We start from the raw sequence: 26,037 nt of genomic DNA on the forward strand, positions 1-26,037 counted from the left end.
CGTCCAACCTCATACAAACATCATGGAATGATGTCCAGAGAGGGGAACGGAGCTGGGGAAGGGAATGGAGCCCCAGGAGAGTCTGAGGGAGCTGGGAAGGGGCTCAGCCTGGAGGAAAGGAGGCTCAGGGGGAACCTTGTGTTTCTGTACAGCTCCTGACAGGAGGGGACAGCCAGGGGACTCAGGCTCTGCTCCCAAGCCCAGCTGGACCGTCCACTGCAGGTGACACAGGAACATATCCAGATGGGTTTTGAATGTCTTCAGAGAGGCAGCCTTCCACACAGAAAGACTGCATTATAGATGTGTAGTATGTCACAGGGTCTCCTAGACAACTTCCTACGTTCTTGGTCTCTTAGGGCACGAGCATTTCAAGTGCTGAGCACAGGTAAGTTGCATTGCACAGTAATTTCTTGCACAGCTGACTGCCATTGTTTCCTGTGTTTAATGGTTCTCCATGAATTTTTCTTTGTTCACTTCTAAATAATTCCCTGCACTTAAGCATCATTATTCCTTCAGTTGCACAGTTATGCCTCCCCATTGAAATCCATGCCATTGGACATGAAGAATACACTGTTGGATGCACACGCTCTTTATTTCCTTTTAAACCGAAAATAACAAGTAAGGAAAAGAATGAACACCCACAAAGTCTCAGTATTGTCCTGTTACACAGCAGTTACTGAGACCACAGGTCAGAAGCAGCTTCTCCAACAGAGACGTGCTGGAGGAGACCCAAAGAAATCTGGTGGGTGAGCCGAGCAGTGCCCGGCCATCCTCAGAGGAAAAACTGAGGTGGAAGTTCTGGTTAAGTTTATGCCAGTGGGCACCACCAGAACGAGCCTGGAGGCATTTATATGGGTTGGAGCCATGGATTGCAGCTATCGGGATGGACTGACGAGATGTATTCTCAGGGCGAACGGATCGGCCGCGCCGGAGCCGGGACTCGAACCTGCGGCAGCGCGGGGCGGGGGGCGCGCGCGGGGCGGGGCGGGGGGCGCGCGCGGGGCGGGGGGCGCGCGCGGGGCGGGGGGCGCGCGCGGGGCGGGGGGCGCGCGCGGGGCGGGGCGCGCGCGCGGGGCGGGGCGCGCGCGGGGTGGGGCGCGCGCGGGGCGGGGCGCGCGCGGGGCGGGGCGCGCGCGGGGCGGGGCGCGCGCGGGGCGGGGCGCGCGCGGGGCGGGGCGCGCGCGGGGCGGGGCGCGCGCGGGGCGGGGCGCTCATCCCGGGCCCGGTGCGCGGGCGCTCGCTCCGCAGGACGGGAGCGCATTCCCGCGGCGCGCATTCCCGCGGCGCGCATTCCCGCGGCGCGCATTCCCGCGGCGCGCATTCCCGCGGCGCACATTCCCGCGGCCATGGACGAGGAGCGGGTGAGTCTCCGCGGGGCGGGGGCCGCGGCCGCCCGCGAGGCCGGCGGGGCTTTGCCCGGCTTTTTCCCGGCCTTTACCCGGCGCTTCCCGGCGCTCGGCCTGGGAAGAGCGCGGCGCGCGGGAGGGATGCTGGCGGAGTTGTGGGGGAATCCCGAGTCCGCTTCCCTCCTGGGTGTCTCTCCCTCCTTCTGGAGGCGTTCCGGTGTCGCCTGCTCCGTTGAGCCTGCTCTGCCGCGGGGACAGGGTTGAGCCGTTCCAGCCCTGGCTGTTGGCGGTTCTGGGTTGAAGTGCTCCAGCGGGTGTAGGGCTCTTTCATTCTGCGTATTCCTGTTATGGTCGTTATGGTGCGTGCATAAGCCCTTCTGCTTGCCGTTGTGTTGAAGGGAACTAATGCATTAAAGGGTTTTGTTGGGGATTTTTTTTTTATTTCCTCCCCTGTGCTTGCTGCCGTGTAATTCCCTCATTCCCTTGCCTGCCATCAGAGCCCTCGGGGAGCTCACTGAAGGGCAGAGGGGTGCGCACCCGAGCTTGTTTTGGGCTGGGGCTTTCTTGAACAGATATTCCTCTGCAAAAAGTTGTGTCTCAGCCTCTTGGCTTCCAGTCCCTCGCTGCAGAAGGGCTCCTCGTTCTCTAGACACTCTGCTTTCCTCAGCTTGGGAACGGGTTTGTGTGATGTGGGGCCCGAGTAATTCAGTGCTCATAACGGAATTTACAGATCGGTGTAATTTTCTCTTGCTAAAGCCAAGCCCCAGCACTGTAGGAGTTACTGGGAAATTACTGAGGAAATTAACTGTATCCCAGCCACAACAGACCTTGCTCTGAGCTCACAGCTGGCAGCCTAAGGCTTCAGCAAATACAGCTCCTCATCCTAAACAAGCAACGCCCTAAATCACAAAATACTGTAATTCTGTGTAACTTATTTTACATAAAACTTATTTATGCTGATATCTCTGAAGGTGTGCTTTGGAAGGCGAGATGTGAAGTGCCATAAAAAGTATATTTCTGGTAGAAATTGTGAGTTTGGGTCTGTCTGCCTTTGCCTACTCTGTGTGAGATTTGCCCTTCTAGGGGAAGATAAACGAGGACTGCCCCTGTTGTGGGTGGTCTCGGTGGATGTTTCCGAGTGGGGTCGTGATGCTGCTGAGCCAGGGGTGGGTGAAATGACTCATACGATTTCAGGAGGCAAAATCAGTGTTTATTCAAAAGCACTTCTCTCTTTTATCGAAAACATCCTGAACGTTAATTCCACTGGTTGTAAATTAAAAACATTTCACCTGATTGGTACACTGGACTTAGGTCAGTGTGGTAGAACATATCTATAAACAATATAAACAGAAAGTAAGATAATAGATTGTTTACATTCTTCTCGGACTTTTTCCCAGGCTTAGCCTGGCAGAAATCTTTCTCTTTTTCTCTTTGGCTGAACTGAGAATATCCACAGCATCGTTGATCATATTTGAATTCCAGAGGTTCTGAATACAGCAGTAAAACTGCAGTGGGTCTTGTATTTTAAAGTACTTTCTGTACGAAGGGTTAATTTTGTAATTTTGTTAATGTACTGTATGAAGTTCTTCAAACTCTGGCAACCTCACTGTATTGACAAGTGCAGGAATTTAAATTAATGGAAGCTAAGTAAGCATGACCTCCTTGAAATTTGATCTGCATATGAAGGTTATAATGTCTCCTGGTTTTGTCCTAGATCCAGGACTGTTTCAGAAATTGTTCTGCATGCAGTCAGCTCATGAGCCTTCAGTATGAACTTGATCAACTTTGTTTCTTATGCAGCATTGCTGTGATTGTTTAATGTATCAAAATTCAGTTTTTTCTAGGTGCCTGTCTGCTTCAAGAGGTGCCATGTCATGTTAGTTACTCGCTTTTGAAGGTGGATGTTTTTATCCACCTGGCAACACTACAAACTACGTCTTGTAGGGCTTCGCTTTATTTTTTCTGGCCTTTTTTACTCTTCATCCTTTGCTCATCCACACTCTTGCTTTACCAGTGGCATGTTTGGGTTTTTTTTCTTTTCTTTTTTTTTTTTTTTCCCCAGCAAAATGCATTTGATTCAGAGAGTGAGATTAGGACACAAAAGGGAAAAGCATCATGAAGCTCAGTGGCAGCAGCGAAAATTAGCTCTGTAATAAACATTTCATAATGCTTTGAAAATCCATTTGAAACTGACCTCACATAGAGGTCAGAGAGAATTGCTTGTAACACAAGTCTGTGAAACACTGCATTCATCAGTGGGCAACAGAATTAAATGTCCTTTAGTGCAGAAATACCAAGAAACTCTACTGGGCTTAGTGCTGTTGAAATTCTTCTATAAACTAATGTAGAATGTAGGCCTTATCTGCTGCTTACATTGGTAATTTTTCTAGAACCCTTTATTCCCTGAAATTACACTGGCTTTTCAGAAATTTCCCTTAAAGGAAGAAATGGAAACATTGCAGCATGTTTTTAATTTGGCATGTATGCAGTGTCTGGAAGGAAATCTATTTAGTGCATATTCGTGAAGAGAAAATTATGTTGGGAAATTGAATAAAGATAGTTCCTAAAAGCTGCCTTTGTTGTTCTGGTGGTTTGTGCATTGGTGTTTTAGAAAAATACTGTCTATTGTTGGTGGTTAATTTTAAAGAGCATTCAAACTCATTAAAATTTCACCCAACTTGGTTGAATTTCATAACAGAGAAATGGGTAGCTTACTTAAAAAGAGCCATAACAAACCACATGTAGTCAGCTAAATGTAACTTTAGGTGAAAATCTGGTTTAACAGCTGCCTTGCAGTTGCTGCCATGCATTTGGATGTGTAAAGACCTTTTAAATGTTCCTGACATGTAGATATTTTCCTTTAACCAGGATGTAGCTGTAACACCGAGCAGCACTGTTGAGCCCTGCACACAAGAACACTTTTCCTCCATGTGTTGCAGCCGAGTAAGTCCTAAGATCCGTGCTGAAAGAGGATTGTGAGTTTTCCGTGTTCATCCAAATTGACAGTTGTGCTCATAGGATCTAAGGCTTATCTCCAGGCTGTCTGGCCTGTGGCAACAATTGCCTCTGGTCAGTGGTGAACGCAGAAGCAGCTGGCTGGACAATGGCTATTCATCTGGTGTTCTGATGTGCACAGAATTGCCTTCAAACATGCTCAGTTTTCACCAGGCGAGGTGAAGGTTCAGTAATGAAGTGGTCAAGATTTTCTGTGCCTGTTTCTGTAAGAAGCCAAGGTCTTGTTTCTGTTCCCCCAGAGTCCAGACTTGAGACATTGCTGTCTGCTCTGTTACCTCTGTGTGTAACACCATCAACACCTGTGGTAAAAGCACTACAATTTGGTTTTTTCTACTTGTGGTTTAACTTCCTGAGTATGACACTATTAAACAGGCAGGGGCTGGAGTACCCATAAATATCTTATTACAGATGTTTTGGCAACTACCCAGGAACGTGTCAAAGGAAAGAGGAAGGAGAACAGTTTAGCATTAGGGGAGAAGTTCTTTAAATCTGGTGTAGTGTTGAGGTTCATTCTGGGTGTTGTGAAAGGATAAAACATTTCTTGCTTTTGAGCAAAGAAATGTGATCTAGGTAGTACATGGTTATTAAGAAATTGCTTTTGGGAGGAATTTCTGCAAAATCTTTTTGGCTGTTTCCAAGGTGTATTTTATCTCCTTCTGCCTTGGTTTCCTGAATTTTATCAAGTAACAACATTAGGATGAACTGTTGAAACTCTGGATCAGCATATTAGTACTGTATTGATTAAGACAATGTTTACCTGTCTTTTTAAAGTTAGATTTGCTTCTAAAACTTCTTGTCAGCCAGCCTGAGTTAAATTACAGACAATTCTTAGTTAACTCCCCATCTTATCCTTTATTTTTACTTACATATCCTGATATGCTTTAATAATACAACTTTTCTTAAAATTCTTGAACAATACAACTTTACTTAAAATTAAGTAGCAAGCAATATTTTTTTTGTCAAATTCTTAGAATATGTGAGTAGCTGCTCAACAAAATTAGGCTTGGTGGTATTATTTAATTTAAAATAATACTTTTGCTGGCTTGGTTTGTGTTTTGTAAGCTGAATCTACTACTTTTTGAACAGCTGGGATGCACATCACTGAAATAACCTTAGTTCTCTTTCTCAACTGTCAGTAAGCTTTCCTCTTTGAGGTCAGTTTTAATCAGAATATAGAAATTGCTCACCCAAAACATTTTCCCACTTGTAGAATAAGTTTACAAATCACTTTTACAGATTTATTCCGCATAAACTGTCAGCCTGGTTATTTCACACTAGCTTCTTTTGACATGAGGAAATACCAGCTTTTCTTTTAGGTTTCCTTTTTTCAGCTTTTAAAATTTTCTTTATTGGTTCTCTGTTTGGCTGCACAAGCACCAGCATTTTCATCTGGAGAAGCTGTGGTGCCAGTGGGTATTTTGGTACAGGTGACTTATGTAGAAAAACATATCAAACAGTGGGGTATCATAAAGGTTCTTGATTTCTCTCAGACTAACACCTGGAGACCTTTAATTATGTGGAATGCTTCCTAGAGGTTTAATACTCTTTCTTTGTCCTGAAAAAAATGCATTTTCTGATCCCATCAGAACTGAATTTGCTGCAGCTGGAATGCCTGTGATGAATTTTCATCCATGTTGAAATGGTGATGATTTGAAAAATATTGCAAGAAAATTTTTTACAGCTTCTCTTGCTTTTTTTTGTAATTCTAGGAGACCCTGCAGAGGATTGTCAGTGCTCTAGTGAACAAAAAGAATGAAATTCACAGCTTCATTGACATGCTGAAGCAAACAATATCAAATATTCAGGTAATTTTTTTAAGGTTCATAGCTTGTACTGAAAGGGGGCAACTTTGCACTTTTTTTTAGTCTCAAATTGTGTAGTGTCTAAAGGATGGGCTGTTCAAAATACAGTTCAAAATACATCTTCATGTTGGAGCTAGATAGAAAAACATTTTATTTTTTAACTCTGTCTCTAGATGACAATTGTGGTGGCCTTGCATTTTGTGTGCAGAGGTTTTGTAGAACTTTGTGTGGGAAAGATCATCTTTAATCTGATGCAAGATCTGAGTCTGCCATTAGTTGGAAATAGTCTGTATTTTCAGACTTCTACTCTGTTTGGCGGACTGAAAAATGGTATTTGAGAGAAAATTCTTTAGTCTTTCTCTTTTCACCAGTTTCAAATTGTTGGGCTCAAGTTTAGGGTTAGACACTGTTGTTAGAGCATCTGCATGAGGATGAGGTTTAGGTTCCTTCAGCCTGTCAATCAGCCAAAAGTTCTTTCGTCTTAAAGCTGAGTCAGGTTGGCTTCAGAAATGGCAATTATCTAGCAAATCTTTAAACCTGCCTTCTTGAGTGCAGTTTTTAGCATCGGGTGAAATATTTTTGTTTGGAGCTGGGCAACTTCCTCCTTCCAAACATCTAGCAATCCATATACAATTGTGTGAGGAAAATCAAGGCTTTCGGAATGGCACAAAGTTGCCAAGTGTGCTGGTTTTGTGCAAGTTTGAGTATCATGGAATTTTCACAGATTGCAGCATTCAGTGTCCTGATACAGAGTCTGCTTAGGAGACTGATAATTCCTAATATTTTTTTCCCTTTTTGATAAGCTGAGAAGCAGTCGCAAGGTCATGGCAAAACATTGTTGGGGAATTGTGTGACCTTCAGTTTCCTGGCATTGTTTCCAGTTGAAACAGCATTTTCAATTCTCCTCTCAGGTAAACTCCTCTCATGCCATCAGCGAGCTGGATGAGGAATTTGATGGTCTGTGTTCTGTCCTACATGAGATGGAGGGGAGCATGGTCAACGCTATTCAGCAAGAAGAAGCTCGTAAAATTCAAGCTCTGGAGGTACATAAATTAACACCTGAAAAAATTCTGCAGCTGCAAAGAAGCATTTTTAAACTTCCTTTATTCCTGTTACGCTAGCCCCATTTTTTACACAGCAATATTGATTTTCAGGATTGTCTTATGACAGTTCCAGAGCTGGTAAAGTCGCTGCCTTTTTCAAGGCTATTGCTACTCAGTCATTCAGTGATGAAGTGCACTCCTTTAAACAGAAATTGTAGTGCACATGAATATAAGTGTTTATTTCTCTGCTTTCTGAAACCCTGAAGCTGGGGGAAAGAGGACATTGAAATTAAATCTGGCTTTTAAGTCAGATTTCAGCTTTCGCCCTCCTTGGAGCTGTAGGATGTGCCAAATATCACTATGCACTTTTTAAGCATAGTGAAGTGAGGGCACTGTCAGAGGCCTTGGTTATATAAGGGAATAAGTTGTCAAAAATGCATTACAAACCTGTGTAGTTACTAGGACTGGCTCCTCACAAACTGCTGTTTTGGTGGGAATACATCACATTATTCTTTCTGTTTTTTTCTCCAGGATCAGCAGAAGCAGTGCAGCTGTGCCCTGGAGAACTCAGAAGAGCTGCTGGAACTTGCTATGAAGTCACTGGACATAAATAACCCCGTGGAGCTCTTAGAGGTAGAAAACATTGCCTGGATGTGTGTGAGGCAGGTGTTGACATCTGTCTCGATTTGAAATGTCCTTTGCATTAGTCTCCTGGACACTGTGAACTTACCAGGTGTATTTAGAGTGAGGATAGAGCGGCACATAAAAATACAGTTATTGCTTTGTTGAAAAACCAAGTTAAACATTGTAGTCCTGAATTTTTATGCTATTTCTGGTAAAACAAATTGGTTGTTTTCTTATTCAGGGTGATGGGGAAGGAATAAAATTCCTTCTCCTGGACAACTATCATTGTTAAGTAAAATTGCACTGATGACCCCAGAAAGGGAGGGTGAAGTAACATGTAACTAACTGGAAGAATATAGTTGCAAATTAAAGAACCAGTTCCACATATCCACTGAATCAGTACACTAATACTTGCTACAGTAATCCTGGTGGTAGCAGTGGGATCAGCCGCACCAAATCCAAGGCCCAGTTGCTTTTTTCCTCTCTACATTTTAAAAGACACAAATCGGTTTAAAAGGGCGAGGGGGAAAGCTGTCTTCCTGTTTCAGCTTTACCTTTTGGGTGCATGTTTGTCTGCTGTTGTGCTTTCTGGGTGTTAGCTTTGATTAATTGCCTTGAAGAGCAGCAGTTCCTAAACAGTATTTTTCTTCAGCTGGAGTTGTCCTTTCTGCCTTGTTACAAAAAATTTAGTTAGCTCTTGAACCCTGTGCAAAATGCAGCTTTAACATTTTTGGAAGTTGTTCTATTTCAGATCTTTCTAGTGCTTTTTTTCTAAACACACCAAGGAAAGCTGTCTGAGCATTTGCTGGGGGGAAACCTCTTCAGATTTGGAGTCTGAAGATTAAGAAAAATCGAATTTAGTAAACTGTAATATGTGGGATTTGATACTGATATTGCACTTGTGCATTTGGGGATGACATTTTAAGGTAATATTGCCTTGGCTGTTAGGCAGCTAATTCTATTACTCTGTTGGTAGGAATAGCAAATGTTCCTGAAGGGGCAGCTCCAGCCCTGACTCTTGTATATTCACAAATTTTCTTTGGATACTCCAGTAAATCAGTTCAGGAACAACTAGCATAAATAATTTAATTTTTTTTTCCCTGTGTTTTATTTTTGTGGCTTTATTCTTGAAGTTGATTTACCTGAAAGTCAAAGGAACATGAGTGGCATATTGCAGGAGGGTTCAGTGTTTAGGCAGCATGTGACCAGACACTGCTGGGCAGCTGCTCTGGCATGGGCTGATCCTTCTCTGTTAGTAGCCTGGAAGCAAACTAAAGTCAGTGAAGTGAAGCTGGGAATGTCTTGCAGAAGACGTTGAGTCCTGGTTACCTCATATTTTACAAGACCTGGAGATGAAACTCAGGATTTTGTTGGGAAGTATCTCTGGTTTATGTCATGTAGGAAAGTCAGTCAGTAGTTCCTACAGTAACTTTGTTTTGAGGTAAAGCTAAGCTACCTCTTAAGCTAAATTATTTCTAACACTTGGTTTGGTTTTTTTCTGCTTCCCATTTTAGGAATATATAATCAGTTTTGTAGCAGGGAAAGCCTGATTTCTTCTTTATTTTTTCAATGTGATTTGTATTTAGACAGAAATTGGGAAGTTCTTTAGTTTTTACTTCAAACTGGAAAGCTGCCTGATGATCCTTGTTTCTTTGAAAGGGAAGATAATTCATCTGAATGAGCAACTGGATCAAGGAGCAGTGTTGAAGTACGGCTTCAACAGACACAACCAAGCCCTCACTACTTCAGCAATAATCTTTTGTCTTAGGTTTGCAGCTCCTTCTGCTGAAGGAGAGAGATTTTTGTCTTTCCACGTGCCGGTTGATCTTTTAAAGGTCATCACTTCTGCATCTGCTTTAGTGCTATTATTGGAGAAGAACTACTTGCTGTCATCTGTCATTTTTGAATGCTGACATACAGATTTTTTTATTGCACTTTTCCAACAACACTTCCTAACTTTCAGAGGAAAAGTTAGGATAAGTCCTATTTTTTTCTTATTTATCTGGGCATGCATGCTGTGGTGTGTAGTTCAGCAAGTCAGGCATGGTTAATGCCACAGATAAGCACTCCTTACTTTCTCAGAAAATACCATGGCAGTTAAATAACGTTGGCTTGGTCCTGCAGCTCTTTTAAAAAGCCATGGAGGGTAACTCTAACTGATTAAGAGAAATCTGAAAATACAAGATCACACTCAGAAAGTTGATTAATTTGGAATTGGTTTGGTGTGGTTCTGTTTTTTTTACCCCCAGATATTACAGTGTATCTGTGCTAACCCATGCTATTAACATGCTTCACAGGACAGTTTGATGAAAATGTTAAACTCATTTTGAACTTGAAATCTGGGCAATGCAGCAGAGATTGTACTTTGCCTTCTTGCATGTTACTGCCATTGATACTTGCATGGAAATACTAACTACTTTCTCTCTCTTCTCCCTGACATGCATCAAGGCTGCCAGACAGATCAAAGATAGGTACAGTACAAAATCTATCACTGTCGTGTCTTTGAATTAATTTTTTGCTTGAAAATGCATTTACTGTAAAAGGGCCATAGTCAGCTTTAATCAAATTCATTGACTCTTTTCTAAGTGTTAGAAAGAGTCAGCTTCTGAGAGGGAACTAAAAACTTCTATGCTGCTCATGTAGTATGGTTTTTCCATAACTTTAAATAAAAAGATATTTTTGATGCAGGGAAGTGGAGCTCTGCATCAACTACTGCTGCAATTATTATGTCTTTGAATATATATAATTATTATTGTTAATAAGCTTGTTATTAATACCTTGCAGCTGGAATTTAGTGATGTTTCAAGCTGACTCTGCCCCTTTGAGTTGTGAGAGAATCTTGTTTTTTTTATTTTTAAAGTACTTAAAGACTTTTGCTAGCTAATTTTCCTTCAAAATATAAGAGGTCTTGTGGCTGTTGGAATACTTCTGGTGACACTAATGACCATGAAATTGTTATTTCTGGTAGCTTTTCTTTGAACAATTGTTTAAGAAGTAAAACTTTGCTGTTTCAAAATCAATACTAAGGCCATTTTCTTCACTTGGAAGGATGTTAACTCTATTCCAAGAGTATGACCTTCTGGTACAGAAAGCATTCTATGATGTACATAATATTTTGAGAAGTAGCTCACAGGATGTTGTTGCTTTTTTGGACCAAATAGGTTGGCTTTCAATGTACAGGTTTCTCAGTGAAGGCTGTGATTTACTAAATTCTCTGAACTTCTGTGTAAAATGAGTAATTGTTAGTTTAATTTAATCTTTGCTCTTCCAAAGGTAAAAATTTTGTGTCCTTAGCAGGGCAGAGGGAGAGTGGATAGTATCAGTGATGGGACTGTTTAATACTTTTTGTTAGTTATAAGCATTCTCTTCTGGGTTCTTGGAATTATCACCAAATCCTTTGTGGTCCTCTGTCCAAGACATGTCTGAGCAGAAGTTGAAAAGTTGTGTGAAGCCCACTGTTCCCTCCTGCTAATCAGAGGATTATTCTTCATTAAGGAGGGATTTTCTCTACCCATCTGGCTGAACATTGATGTGCTGGGCAGTCCATACTGAATTTCAGAGTGTGAGTTTTGTCCTGGGAAATCAATTGAATTGTCTTTCATGATGTTCAGCTCAGTCTCATAATTGTCTCATACCCCAAAATTGCAAAGCTCATCACTCCTGACTTGCGTATATCTTTAATATTAAATTTTACATTTCTTCTTCCTTCCACACAACCAGATTTTTTTTGGTTTTCAGTGTTCTTTGATGTATCTGTGGTTAGCATACAATCTCTCTTACATACTGGTGGAGTGCAGGAATGGATATGTATTAGGTGTTCTAAAGGTGCCACACATCAGTGGGTGTAAAATGGATTCCAGTCTTGGCAGTTGACTTTTGTGTTGTATATATTACTTTGTAGTTGAGAATAGTTTTCAAGGGAGGAATTGGGATCTCTGTGCTGTCTGAATCAATGTTGCTGTCAAAATCTGCTTCATGGTCTGGTATCTTCAACGTTAGAGAATTACATGAGAGCCTTGTTTTTTTGAGGGGGATGTTTTGGTAGTGTAGTTGGAGTAGAAAAATGTCTTGGGAGTGTTCATAATAGTACTTGGCTAAGATTTCAGGAGTGGAAATGGGAGGTGTGCATCACAGAATCCCAGGATGGGTCAGGTTGGAAGGGACCACAGTGATCTCCATCTCCCGGCTCCAGCAGGATCATCCCAGAGCACGTGGCACAGGGTTGTGTCCAGGCTCTGGAGTATCTCCAGTGAGAGAAACTCCACAGTCCCTCTGGGCAGTCTGCTCAGGGCTCGGTCACTGCACAGAGAAGAAATTCTGCCTCAGGTCCAGGTGGAGCTTCCTGGGCTCAGCCCCTGCCCGTTGCTCTGCTGCCATTGCTGGGTCCTGCAGCCAGGGACACCCAGGGCTGACGGCCCCTCTCAGCTGGGGCTCCTCTCCAGGCTGAACATCCCCAGCTTCCCCAGCCTTTCCTGGTGAGGGAGATGCTCCAGGCCCTTCGTCACCTCCACAGCCTTTGCTGGCTCTGCTCCAGGAGCTCGGTGTCCCTCCTGCCCTGAGGAGCCCAGAGCTGGGCACAGCACTCCAGAGGTGCCTCCCAGGGCTGGGCAGAGGGGCAGGATCCCTCCCTGCAGTGTCCTTCCAAGTGCGCTCCAGGATCCCAGGACACTCTGCTGGTCAGGAAGCTCTTTGTCCTCCAGGACCTCCAGGTCCTTCTCTGCAGAGCTGTTTGCCAGATCACCCTGGCCTGTGCTGGTGCTTGGGGTTATTCCTGCCCAGGTGCAGGACCCTGCATTTCCTTTGAATTAAGGGTCTTCAGTGTTTAGTGTATCTTGTAAAACTGGTCTGGTGCTTGCATGTTCCAATTTGCAGCTTGAATAATCTCTTAATTCCCTGGTAAGGTAATAGATAGATATAAAATCAGCTTGTTAATTCTGTTTAGAAATGCATGAACATGATCCTGAGTCTGCACAACTCCAAACTGCTCATACTTGCTGAATTTTTGTCAAGTGATGTGAATTTTGTTTTGTTTCTTATCCAGGTTTTCTGTCACTAGTAAAAAGTTATAAACTTATCTTCAGTCACCTCATTAGTATTTATTTGCTTAGTGATATGGAAAGCTGGTAGCTCACACCATTATTCTGAGACAGTCACATTGGTAAAACTTTATATTTTGAGTGTGCTAAATGGTAAACAGTTATGTGTTAGAAAAATGTTCCAATCTTTGATCAGTAGTTTGACTCCAGTGATACAGATTGTCTGATTGCTGTTTTGGAAAATGGGATTTAGGAACTGACAAAGTGAAATACATTTTGCTAATGGTGCTTTCTTGGCTTCAGAGTCGCGGTGGCTTCATCATTCCGCCTCTCTCTGGAACCAGAAGTCAGTGACAGTATGACTCATATGATGGTGGACTTCACCCTGGCAAAGCAGATGCTCCAAGCTCTGAAGTTTTTGCCAGGTAAAAACTATATTCAGTGAGTTTAATTTGTTGGTATGTGAACAGGTTGCTATATTTAAACCAACCAAACAAAAGCAAATTGCACCTCTTGCACCCTAATAAGCAAATTTTTCAGAGTACCTAAACACATTCTTACTCACTGAATGTTAAATTGGACGCCTTTTCTAGTTTCGGTGTGTTAATTTCTACACAAGACACTGTTTTGGAAAACAGTGTTGATCTCAGAAGTGAGAGTGAGTCTTCTGGACCATGTGTTTTCAGGAGTTATCAGTTCCTCTATACTCTGTGAAGTTACCTGAGGTTTCTTAGGAGTGTCCATACCAGTTTGAATCTTAGTGACACCCCAAAGTCCTGCTCATGTGCATGAGTGTTGTCTGGAACTGTAAACTTACACATTGCTTACAAGAGTGGTGACACAGTCTGAAATGCAGGTGAGGGACAGTCCACTAGTACAGGGATATTACCATGTTACAAATGGTGTACTAATCCATCTCTTCCTGTTCGATAGTAAACTTGGGTGAATTAGCCCAGTGTGTATCTTTCATGCGTTTTTAATCCTATTGCTTTCCACTTGAAAACACTTTGCCCTTGGCTGTCACTGAGAATATATTGACAAGAACACTGCTGGCAGGGGTGTAAAGTTGTTTCATCTCTAGTCATGAATCCAAATCTGTGAAGGACTTGGCAGCATTGGTTTTCATTTCTGCCTCATGTGTTGCAGATACAGTGTGTGGTAGCAGGTGTAGTAAATGACCACTGTAATTCCTAGTGGTCATCTGGCAGTGTCCCGGCAGAAATTCACTTTCTAGTCTTGGGCTCTGGGTGTCAATTACTGCCCTGCTTTTCACAGTGCAGCTGTTTAATGGGAGTGCACAATGCACAGCAATGGGAGTGCAAAGACCTAACAGCAAGTGTGAATAAAGTTTTGCATCTAGATATAGGTATTATTTAGTGTGACTCTTCTTATACATTTTTCCTTGTCAAATTTATAGGATTTTGAATTAGGCCTCTAATTTGTTAAGAGGAAAATTGATTGGATATCAATCTTCTTCCTTTTTCTGCTATAGTGCTGTGCTTCTAAATTACTCAGATACCAAAAGTTCAAACTGAAAACAATAAAACTTTTTAATTTCCTGCAGGAAAAGTGTTCCTTGCATGTCCTTTAGATTCTACAAATAGTATGTAAATGCCTTTTTTTTTTTTCCCCCGAACTTCTTTTCCACAGGCTTAAGTGCTGTTTGATTTCATGGAGGTAGAATACTGTTGCCTATACACAAAACTTCAGTCTTTAGTGGAACTTAGGAGCTGTTTTCCCACTCCTTTCAAGACAAAAGGGTAAAAAGAAAAGAAAACTCAGTAACTGAAGAGAAACTAGTGGAAAATATTAGTGTCTTTCGTGACGGAAATAAATATAAGTGATGTTGTGTGGGGGGTGCAGCTGAACTTACCTTCCACAGATACAGGAGCAGAAGTTGCTTCTTGGGGCTCTTTCTGTGTAGTGTTTATTCCAAATGTAGGTTCATAATTGTAAGTCCACTCTACACTAGCCTTCTCTTTTTCAAACTGACCTGTGTGCTTGTCTTTCTGCAGTCCCTAAAGCTCCAGAGATAGATGTAGCAGCATGTCTGGTTGCTGACAACTGCATAACAATATCATGGAGAATGCCTGATGAGGAGAGCAGAATTGATCATTTTGTGCTGGAGTATAGGAAAACCAACTTTGATGGGCCCCCACGACTAGAAGGGGAACAGCACTGGGAGCTGGTTGACTACATTAAAGCTACTCAATACACATTGTCAGGTAAAGGTTTTTATACTTCAAACCCAAGAATACTGATATAACTCTTTATGCTTGTAAGTTATGCAGAATACCCATTTTTCTGCATGTAATGAAGCTGCCATTGTATCGCATCAGTTGTGGGTACTTTGTACAATAACAGTTCTGTTATTTTGACTTCGAGATTTTTATCAAAAGTTGTTTGTTAAATGAAGTACACACTGCTATTCAAGCATGTTTTTTGCAGATGGAGATAAATGAAAGATAGCTACATGGGGATAGATCTTAGTCTTGGAAGAGTCATCAGTAATCAAGACAATTTCAAATTTGTAAACACTTGCTTTTTAGGTTTGAAATTTGATACAAAATACATGAACCTTAGAGTACAAGCTTGCAACAAAGCAGCGGCAGGTGAATACTCCGACCCTGTGACTCTGGAAACCAAAGGTAAAATTTGAAAAACTCTTGAACCTTATCTGTGGTGAAAATCCTGAACCTGTTATGTTCAGTCTGCTTCTGCATGAGCCCTGCTGAAACACTTCCTAAGTGGAAAGGGAAAAAACTGTAAAGGATTAATAAGCTTATTGTCACAAACTGCCCTTTTGGCATTTACACCCTGAAAAAATGGGGCAGTTAATGTCACTTTCTCCAAAAGCTTGGCATTGGTTGTTTTGAACTGTGGAGTGACAGTTCCATGTGGTGCTGCATGATGCCAGCATACAGCAAGAAGAAAGATGAATGATGTGGATGACTCTTTGGGCATCTAAAGAGTTGATGTGATTATCCTGTTATTAATGGCAGACAGCGTTCTGTGACTAGAAGTTGCTGGAAAGGGTTTTCTTGACTTTATAGCTGCAGTTTCTATTCACTGTCAATATTTGAAAAGCTGGCAGCTTCAAATTGCCTAAGGTCATGATGTTAGAAGTCAGTTGATATGCAAATTGATAGAGTGGCTTTCTAACAATTTGTAAATAAACTGAAAGAGATTTCTTGGAAGGGATATTTTGTGACAGAACACAAATTTAGCTGTTAAGGTGAGAGAATGATCCTGAGGTTTGATTTACATCCAGGTATGGTATAAAGGGAAAAATGACTGTTATCAACTGAATAATTTATATAAGTATAAATTGTCTTCCATTTGAATCTTATTTCATAAGAATAAAGCTGTATAGAATTTGAATGAGCTGATGAGCATTCTGGTAACTTTTCTATAATTATTTTAATACTCTTAAGCAACAGTCAGTGTCAGAGACATAGTATCTGTTTAATAGCCACAGAATTCCCTAGTCCAGTATCAGAAAAGTAATTCTGGTTTTGATTGTCTGGGCAGTTACCATGTTTCTCATATTATTTTTTTATTCCTGAGTGAACACTTAGTTCACTTTCTTTAATAATCAACCCAAATCAATGCCCTGTCTATGTGCTTAACCTGACTTGCTTACATCTATGCATTTTTGAGCTCTAAACTCTCTAAAATCTCAAGTTTATGTTCTTTCAGGGTCAGACTGTAATACCTGATGATATCAGGACATTTATAAGAGCAGTCTGTAAATATGTTTAGGTAATTGAGCCTGTTGTATTACTTTTTTTGATTCCACATGTCAGACAAAAGCTGGTCTTTCCATTGTGCTCAGTAAAACTCTGTGACAACTTTACTCGTGCTTCTGTCATTTTCTCTGAATAACCATTTTGTCATTTCACTGTTTTCTATTTTGTCTTGACCAGCATTTGTGTTCAGTTTGGACAGTACTTCATCTCATGTGAACTTGAAAGTTGAAGACACCTATGTTGAATGGGATTCTACTGGAGGCAAAAACCAAGAAAAAATAAAAGGGAAGGAAAATAAAAACAGGTAAGAACTCTGTTTTGTAAATGTCTGGCATATCTCTTCTGGGAGTTAAAGGAAGAGGGCAGGAATTAAAGCACTTGGGGACAGTGGGACATGAGAGAAATTTTCATTCTGTAATGTTTGTCTGGAAGAAATTTTAATTTTTTAAATTTTCCTTCCTCTGTCACACTGATGTAGAGGCTAGAATTGTGTCATAGTTGTTAAATAATATTTATTTATTTTAAAAATGCATTTTTAGGGTGTCAGTGTACTGAGCTGAAGTGTAGTTGTGATGGACTGACCTTGGCTACATACAGGTGCCCACCCACCTGCTCTATGGTTTCTCCTTGTACCAAAGCCTTGCCACATAAGGCCAGGGCAGTAGATAAGGTGAACAGGCAGTTGATGTAATTCTGTATTTACTAATGTTGCAGGTCAATTCTGGTCAATAGACAGCATTTCTACTATTAAAAAAATAAGGAAAGAACTAGCTGACTGCCTTGTCCTTTTGAGAAAGAAGAGGTTAAATAAAACTGGTACTATATGTAGGCGGTGTCTGAATTTATCTCACACCCTCACTGGAGGGGAAAAAGTACCAATAAAAGAAAATAGACAGCAAAAGGTAATGGATAAAGCAACATAACTACTGTGGATGTGGCTGCTCTAAACATACTGCTTTCATCCAGGAAAGGCACTTCAGCAAAGCGTTGGGTAGACTGTTTGGCGTCTGCTATTCTGAGTCATTAGATAAACACAGTTGGAAGAATGTTTAGTTTTGTCTTCTCTGGCAGAGCCTTGAATATTTCCAAGGACAAAGAATGTGTGGATAAGGAATGTGTTAACTTGCTAGCCCTCTGTTCCAGGCCACTTTTATGGGAGGGGAGGAATATCCTGGTACCTGGCTGGAATTCCCTGTGGTGCAGTGACTCCCAGGTGCTTCTTGGCCACCTGTGCACCCCCTGTGAGGACAGCCTGGCTTGATCTTCTCTGCTCCCCTTGCTGTTACCTCATTTAAGAAGACAGCAATTGGTTCTTGTGTTCCTCAGGCAGAGCAAACCCAGTTGTCTTTCTGTGCCCCAGACCTTAACTGTGGTGTTGGCTCTCCACAGACTTGCTCTGGGTATGTCAGGGTGTAAATCCAAGGAGCCCAGCTGCCAAAAGGAGAGGAGCATTCACTTGTCTTGGGCTCCTGGCATGCTGCAGGCTGGGTGTGGCTGTCCACCTCTGCCAGGAGGGCACAGGGCACTGCTGTTGTCAGCTTCTGCTTCCCCGACTCTCTCTCAGTGGCTTTCTGCAGAGCTGTTCTTTCCTTGAGTGTCCCCCAGTCTGTCCTGCTGGGTGGAATTTCCTCACCTGGAGGGCTGTGAGCCTGGTTCAGCTGGATCTGTGCAGAGCCCAGGCCCCACTCCCAGTCTGTGCCTCACCTCTTGTACTCTGGGGATACTCTGTGGGAATGGATCCACACAACTGGCTGCTCCCTCAGACTCAGTTTATTGGCTTTCCATATTCACAGTTTGAGATAATTTATGAACAAATAAATACATTCTCCACAGGCATATATTGCCATGAGTGTGATAGAATAGCTCCTGTTGGCACTGTAAAACTGGGGATAACTTACTGTAGTGATAGAACAGTTCTTTAATTATTACTTATTTCTGTCGACAGTGGCCAGAATCCTCTGCTGAAGAGCAATAGAAGGTGATAATATACTTCTTATTCCTAGGATCTAGCACCTAGTTTTGTTGGGAATCTGTGCTATTTTCCTTTGCTTGATGTCATGAGAAACAAGTCTAATAGCCTCTATCAGTAACAGTGCACATGTGCACTTAGAAGTTATTTTGCAGTGTGATTTGGATTCATAGAAATTATATATGCTCCAGAGAGAAGAGTCTTTCTGGAAGGATTCATCCTGTTGTGAATGAAACCTGATTTGCAGCGGTCAGAAGGGCATCGTGTATTTTAATATTGATCCAAAGATCCTTGTTACTTACAGATATATTGATGCTCTTTTAACCCTCTGGCAAATTTTTTACAAATATGATAAAGGTCTCCTTTCTGAGAACTTTAAAATAATTTTTGGTGTTTATTTTTGAACCTCAAAAACCTCCTTGCTTCTGAACTTGTGCTGTAGCTGTTACTAGACATTAGAAGGTAGGAAGTAAGTGTTTTTACGTGTTTGAAGAGGATGAAGCATATGTTAAAAGCTTCATGGCCATTCCAAGTGCAGAACCAAGTGTTTGAATGAGAAATCCTTTTTTTTTGAGATGTAAAGTTAGGTAAAATATCCTCCTATTCTTTCTGCAGTTATGTTTTTTCACTGTCACATTTTTCATTGTTTTTCTAGTGAAACACCTTTTTACAAAAATACTTTTCCTGTTTTTGATATCTTGCTCTCTTTTGCTGGTTTAGAAGTTGTGGGACCAAAAGAAATGGCCAGGACTAAATTCTTACAGGTTTTACTCACCTGTTGCTTATCTGTGAGGTGTATCTGATTTGAAACAGAAGTAAAGAAAAGCTTATGTAAAAAGCAAAATAAGCTCTTGAAGCCATTCAGTTTCAATTGTTCTACTACACAAATTATAGCAATTTGTGCTAAACTAAATTGAAAAATGTCTTGGACATGTTCCTACTTGTTCAGCTCAGAGAATTTTACACCTTGGTCTCTCTTTGTAGCTGTCAGTAGAGAACTTCTCTAGTTCTTGGCTCTGCTTTGGTAGAGGGAGAAGTCACATATTCAACTTTGCATCTCAGACTGACCTTTTCTAGCAGGGGATTTAGATGAGCTTTGTTCTTGTAGGAGGTTTTTATTCCCACCTAAAAATATCTTTGAGATACCTACGTTAGAAGGGAAATTTGGAGCTGGCTCTGTGGGAGCTGGCTCCATGGGAGGTGGGGGAAAAATTTGTAGTATAGTAATTTTAAACAAAAAATGTGCAATTTTTAAGAGTTGGAAATACACAATGGCAACAAAACTCTTAATTATCTTTCATTTATTAAACCTTAAAAGATCAGTAATTTCTGATCTCCTTCCTTGACTTCTCCAGAAGAGAATACATGTTGTGTGGAGTATATTCTGAAATGAATGAGGAAACAGGAACTAATTGCAGTGCTGTAGGCAACAATCCTAAACCATGAGACAAGAATCTCTGGCCACTGAATATTGGAAGAAATGTTACTGGATAATAAGGACTGTGCTCTACTGCAAAACAGGCAGGAAAGTGACTTCCTGCTATGAAATTTGCTGCCTTCCGTTGGAAGGGAGGTGTAAGCACTGTGGAGGAAAAAAAGCCTGAGCAACTGTTTTTTTGCAGCTTTTATGTCAAATGGTCAATGTAATTTTCTGAACTGATAAAGGCTATTAAATTTTGAGAGGACAAAGCACACGCAGTGGCCATTTACAGAGTTGGTCAAAAGAAATGATACCAAGAAGTTTTTAATGCTTTCTTAACCTTGGGAAAATTGTAGCAAAGTGCCTGCATTTTTCTTATTGTGATTCTCTAAATGGCCACACTGCTACATTGCTTTCTGCATAGCCCATTTGTACTGGGTCTAATAGAAAATTTTCAGCAGCATTTTTTAGGAATGTGAGTGGATGATGTCTGATGCACATGAAGCAGGTTGGAATCTGCAGAGTGCCTCCCTCTGAAATGTCGCTTTAATTCTTGGCTTTGCCTTTTTTTTTTTTTTTTTTTTCCATGCTCGCATTTGCTAACTTTTTCCTTTGGTAAGTAAACTGCAGCATCCCCCATATTTACAAAATCCAAAAGCAATTGATGTGGTGCACCTGCACAATATACACTTACCTCCTTCATGTATGTCTTGTGAGCAATTTGGAAGCTTAGTTGTCTTCTGTTACATGCTAAATAGTGATGCTTGAGTAAATAGCTTTTTATCACTTATTTTTTTGTAGGCTTCTGTAAATGGAATAAAAAAACTTGGTAATGAGCCACATCTTGGCATACTTATATCTGGCAGCTTAGTATCACTTAGCTTTTGATTCCCATGTGACTTTTTTTTTTTTTTTTTGTGGTGGTATTAGGAAAAAGGGGCATGTCCCAGACCTTTCTGGAATGGTTTTTGAGAAGAGTGAATTAATTGGAAAGAAAACAAGCTGAATTTCACTGTACTAACAGACATAAAAGTAGCAAGTAGCTTTCCCAAATAGTAACTGAAGAAGCAGTTGGAGAGAAAACTCTTCTGTAGATGATATTTCTTCCAAGGCTAATGTGTGATGGACTCCAGAGGATGAGAAATCGAAAATTACTTCTCAAGCATATTTCAGAGACTGACTTCATAATTTTTTGGGGTTTTTGCTAATAAAATTAAACTGTAAACTGTACAACTATTTCTGAGAAGTTGGAATTCTTTGCTACTGATTGCCTTTAAAGTAGTAAGCAGATGTGATTCTCTGTCTACTGAGGAATATTGCAAATAGCCCTCATTCAGTTTAATGGTTAAATTATTGGTAATTATTTCTGAGGGCCTAACCACCGTTAAAAAAAAGTTTGAAAACTTCATTCGGTTAAAATTATTCTTTTATACAACTGATTGCTCATCCTGAAATGTTTAATTCAAACCACGTGCCACACATCTGCTTTTTCCCTGCCTCTGTTTCCATTCTCAGCTGCCTCTGAACCTGCTTTTAAAACATTCTGTGTTTTCTTCTGTCATCTCTTCCCTCTCAGTTGTTGTGCATGCACGCTGTTAGAAGCATCAACTAATGTGTCATTTCTAGAGTGTTTGTGTATGTCTCTTGCACCTGATGGGCTCAGGGACACGTGAGTGTGCACTTCTGTGGCCGTGTCCAAGTTTTGTTGGTTGATCTCTCCTTTAGAAGCAACACAGCGTCTCCGAATAAATCCACTAACAGCCCAAGGGCCTCGGCGAGGGCCAGCCAGGATCGCTTTGCTGGTGAATCCTACACAGTGCTGGGTGAGCTGAACTTGTTTGCTCTGTCAGGAGAGGGCAGATCAGGCAAGAATTAGAGGGAAAGTTTGTTACTGTTTAAGGCTGTGTACTCAATATTGTCCTGCCTGGAGCAGTTTGCCCATATAACACCAGAATTTTGTGTATTCAACTCTTCTTTGTATTGCAGAACTCTTAGTGACTGACATGCACTGCTTTAAATTAATATTAATAAATTAGTATTAAATGTATCTTGTTGTACTGAGCACAGATAAATACAGTCTCATTATTCTGTTTTATATTCTATTGTACAATTTTCTAGTTCCTTATAATTCAGATTTCTTTACCTTAAAATAAAATAGAGATGGCATCACTGGTGCCTATTAGGAAGGCAGCACTGTAGGGTACACACAATTGTAATTAACTACACTTACTTGTAATTAAATGTATTTCTGTTGGTAGGAGACACTGCTATTGAAAGTGGACAGCATTACTGGGAAGTGAGAGCCCAGAAGGACTGCAAATCCTACAGCGTGGGAGTAATGTACAAAAACCCGGGGAAGTTTGACCAGCTGGGAAAGACTAATTCCAGCTGGTGCATCCATATCAACAACTGGCTGCAAGCCACATTGTCAGCAAAGCATAACAATAAAGCAAAGACTCTAGATATACCTATCCCAGATGGAATAGGAGTATACTGTGACTTTGATGGAGGTAAGTTGCTCATGAAGAGATTTAGTAAAAAGAGTTAGATATGATTTCTGTTGAGCTGGAACAGACCAAGGCTGAGGGAAGTGCATTACTTCCAGACTGATCCAGTCTTGCATGACAGCACAGACCCTAAGTGCTTGTCCTGTCAAATGACCTGAGTTCATCTGTCAAATGATCCAAATGATGTAAGTTCATAATTTCTGCTCAAATCCAGTGCAAATAGTGATTGTCACTCTTGTGGACTGCACTTAGCGTGTCCTGGAAAAGAACCAATTTTTTTGTACCAGTTAGACAGCAACTGCATCTTAGCTTAAACTGTTTTTAAGCTGAATTTCAACTTGTTCTTTATCTCTCTCTCTCTTAGGTCAGCTCTCATTTTATAATGCAAGCTCAAAGGCATTGTTACACACCTTCAGAACAAAGTTTACCCAACCATTGCTACCAGGCTTCATGGTCAGTAACTAGAAAAATCTTACAGTTTCTAGCACTGAATTAAATTTTAGTTGTTTTTTTAAAGGAGGAAACTGCAAGCACCTGGATTGGCTGACTTGTAATTTTTAAAAGTGTTTAACTGTTCTCTTTTGGATTTTGTGTGGTGCTTATAGTGGCACCCCATCAGGATTCTGCACCTGGGTTTCTCAGCTATGTAAACAGAAGCAATTAAATCTGTGTATAGGAAATTAATAGCACATTGCAGTGGCTGATGAGCCTACTGCAGTAATTGATCTGAACTGATGGAGTCCAGGATGCTCTGAGCCATCAAAGCAGGTGTCATGGGACAGAATAGCACCTGATGCTTTCCAGTGGGAAAAAAAGTTTCCACCTTTCAAATATTTAAAAGCTCAGTGGGATTTTCTTGCCAGTTAAGTGCCCTGCATAACATTTTTTGTCATTCTAAGATTATTGGCAACAATTTTCTGCTGTGTTAAAGCCTCAAAACACACAGGAGAAAGATTAGTTACTATTAGCTTTCCTTTAATGATTTAAGTAATTACTTTAGCTAATTTGGGCAGCCTCAGCTGTGTTGTAAGATGCCATCAAGTGCATCACACTTTGGGAGCAGGATGTGCAGACCTGGGATTTTAACAGGTCTAGATTTTTTTCATGGCTGTTTATTTTCCTTGCTGTTCCTTTTTACCATAGTGGGGAAAGAGCAGCTTCAGAACTACTGGGATACATGTGTTAGCCATTCCCTAGCATAGCAAAGGCTGACTCATAAATTCAGTAAATTCAGTTCCCAAGTCATCTGGGGAAACAGTTGCTTGCCAACGTTCAGGCTGTCCCTCTGCACCTCACACAGCCAGCCCCTCACAGAGTGACAACAGCCTTACTGACTGAACAGGACAAGTGAAAATGGCAAGCTATTTAAGTATAGCTCTCAAACTTACTTATAAACATGAAAATACAGCATTCTTTCATGTGAAGAGTAGAAGTCATTGACACCTGTGCCCCTGAAGCTTCTCAGATTCTTTTGGGTTTTTTTTGTAATATGTTTATGCTGACATAATTTTAGCATGACAAAAATAAGCACTGCTTTGAGGCACTGGAGCATAGTGAGAGTTGCTTTTCATTGTCATTCTACTTGCTGCAGGCACATTTGCCTTCAAAAAATTCTTCTAGTTAGGAGGAAGTGATTTGAGTACTAGGTCTTAGTTATAAACTTAGTTATGAAGTTTATAAATATGTGAAGCATCTTAGACTTCATGGACTTAAAATCAGCATATCTGTGATGAGAATGTTTTACAGAGGGCTGTGACAGAAGACATGCAGCTGTGTTTGTGCTAGTTAATTGTGGGATGGGAGGAGAGAGATGTGTTTGGTTCCTAATGCAGATTTTTTCTTTTCCCCCCAGACCTGGTTTGGTGGCCTCACAGTGACCACTGGATTGCAGGTGCCAAGTGCTGTGAAAACTCTTTCAGAGGAGTGAAAATGGATTGGGTGGTTCAACAAGCAGCCTAAACAATGTTGCCTAATGCAGTCTGTTGAACACTTCTACTGCTGAATGTTTTTGTTTTTGTGTAGTTTCTACTCACAGAAGCTTGTGAGCATTGGATTTTGCTGTGTTTGCTACCTTCTGCTGTTTAGGGCCTGGGTACTGATAGTGCAAAGGTTTGGGGCTAAAGTGTTAGGAACCAGTGCTGGAATCCAGAAAAAGTGTCAGAAAGCTGAGCTGTTGCCTATTTAAAAAAAAAAAAAAAAAAAAAAAAAGAAAGAAACCAAGAGTTGTAACTATGTACTTTTTTAATACTATATTCAAGCATTTTGTTATGGACTTGAATATTAATTTTGTTACAAATACTATTCTTCTATGAAGAATATAACAAATACCATTTTTTAGCTCTCCTAATGCAAATTACTCAGCTGTGTATTTAATTATTACTAGGCTTCCCATTAGAGGTTGTGATTTCCAAGATGCATTTTGAAAACAGACTGATTTCTGGCCTAGCCTGGCAAAATACCACAGCAGCATAGTTTCAGAAGGATATTACAAGAATGTGTAGGCCTGGTATGAAGAAACAGTAAGAGCAAGCTGTGATTATTTCCCACAGTGGTATAAAATCTTCCTGTTTTCCATGGGTAACTCCTTTTTAAAACCATGTATATTGGTATTGGCTCCTGTTTGTCGCCATTACATTAATTGCATTCTAGTTACATTAGAAATTCAGGTGTAGATGTTCCATTGCCTTGACTCCCATTTGGAAGCTAGTAAAGAGCAGTCAAATGATTCACAGTAATGGGAGAGCTAAAAAATGAGAAAAAAAGATCATGTTATATTCTTTGTGGAAAATCCCAACTTGTCAGTGGGAATTACTAGGTTATTACAGGCTTTTTTAATCTGTTTTTTTCCCTCTGATCAAGCTGAGGAGCCTATAAATAGTTTTCAGATACACTCTTGAATCAGGTGTTTCCTAACTGAAGATTGTTTTCTGGTATCACCTGAAAACTGTTATAAATTCATTGTCCATAATGATGTGGCTCATTTCCTGCTGGGCCAGTATATTTTCCTTTTGTGTATCCTTTAGCCCATGAAACCATGAGTATCTAATTGTGTTAAGCCTCGGCATTACCAATGGCTCTTTTCTGTCCATCACAATTTCTCAGGAGAAATTCCTTAAGACACCTTCTAATAAACTGTCTGTGATGTTCAGTGAAAATTTAAAATTAACAGTGAAATGTTACCTGTTCTGGAAAGTGTTATTTTTCTTGAGGAATCCTGAAGTTGACAGCTTGGCTGAGCCCTAAATGTTTATTTTGTATCTGAAACTCGAGCATCTCTTAATTATTTGCATTGTGAACTTGTAATCACTTTTTGCAGAGGAAAGTAACAATAAGTGTAACTTCTTCTGCCTGTTCTGTTGCTTGGGCTTTGGGACAAAGATACTCAAAAGAGATGATGTTTTTGGTCAGCAGTGTTTGAATCTGCTTCACACATTATCTGCAGATGGTACTGTTATGCAAATATCTTGTGTATAACCTTTTCTCTTTCCATTTTACTGCAGTGGACACCTGACTAGGAATTCTTGGG

The 26,037-nt window shown here is 40.9% G+C and overlaps 1 protein-coding gene across 1 annotated transcript; it reads left to right on the forward strand.

Annotated features, from left to right (window-relative positions):
* Positions 1–1,206: 1,206 nt before the first annotated feature.
* Positions 1,207–24,688, forward strand: FSD1L (fibronectin type III and SPRY domain containing 1 like). Its single transcript, XM_021534003.3, is given in 16 exon segments — positions 1,207–1,288; positions 1,334–1,361; positions 6,071–6,166; positions 7,075–7,206; positions 7,738–7,839; positions 10,279–10,301; positions 13,170–13,291; positions 14,882–15,091; positions 15,416–15,514; positions 16,793–16,919; positions 18,561–18,593; positions 21,730–21,827; positions 22,263–22,514; positions 22,876–22,964; positions 24,364–24,426; positions 24,428–24,688. Coding segments are annotated over 15 exon segments (1,518 nt in total). The 5' UTR covers positions 1,207–1,288; positions 1,334–1,346; the 3' UTR covers positions 24,485–24,688.
* The last annotated feature ends 1,349 nt before the right edge of the window (positions 24,689–26,037 follow it).

This window comes from Lonchura striata, chromosome Z (genome assembly GCF_046129695.1).
Source record: "Lonchura striata isolate bLonStr1 chromosome Z, bLonStr1.mat, whole genome shotgun sequence".
NCBI classification, from domain to species: Eukaryota; Metazoa; Chordata; class Aves; order Passeriformes; family Estrildidae; genus Lonchura; species Lonchura striata.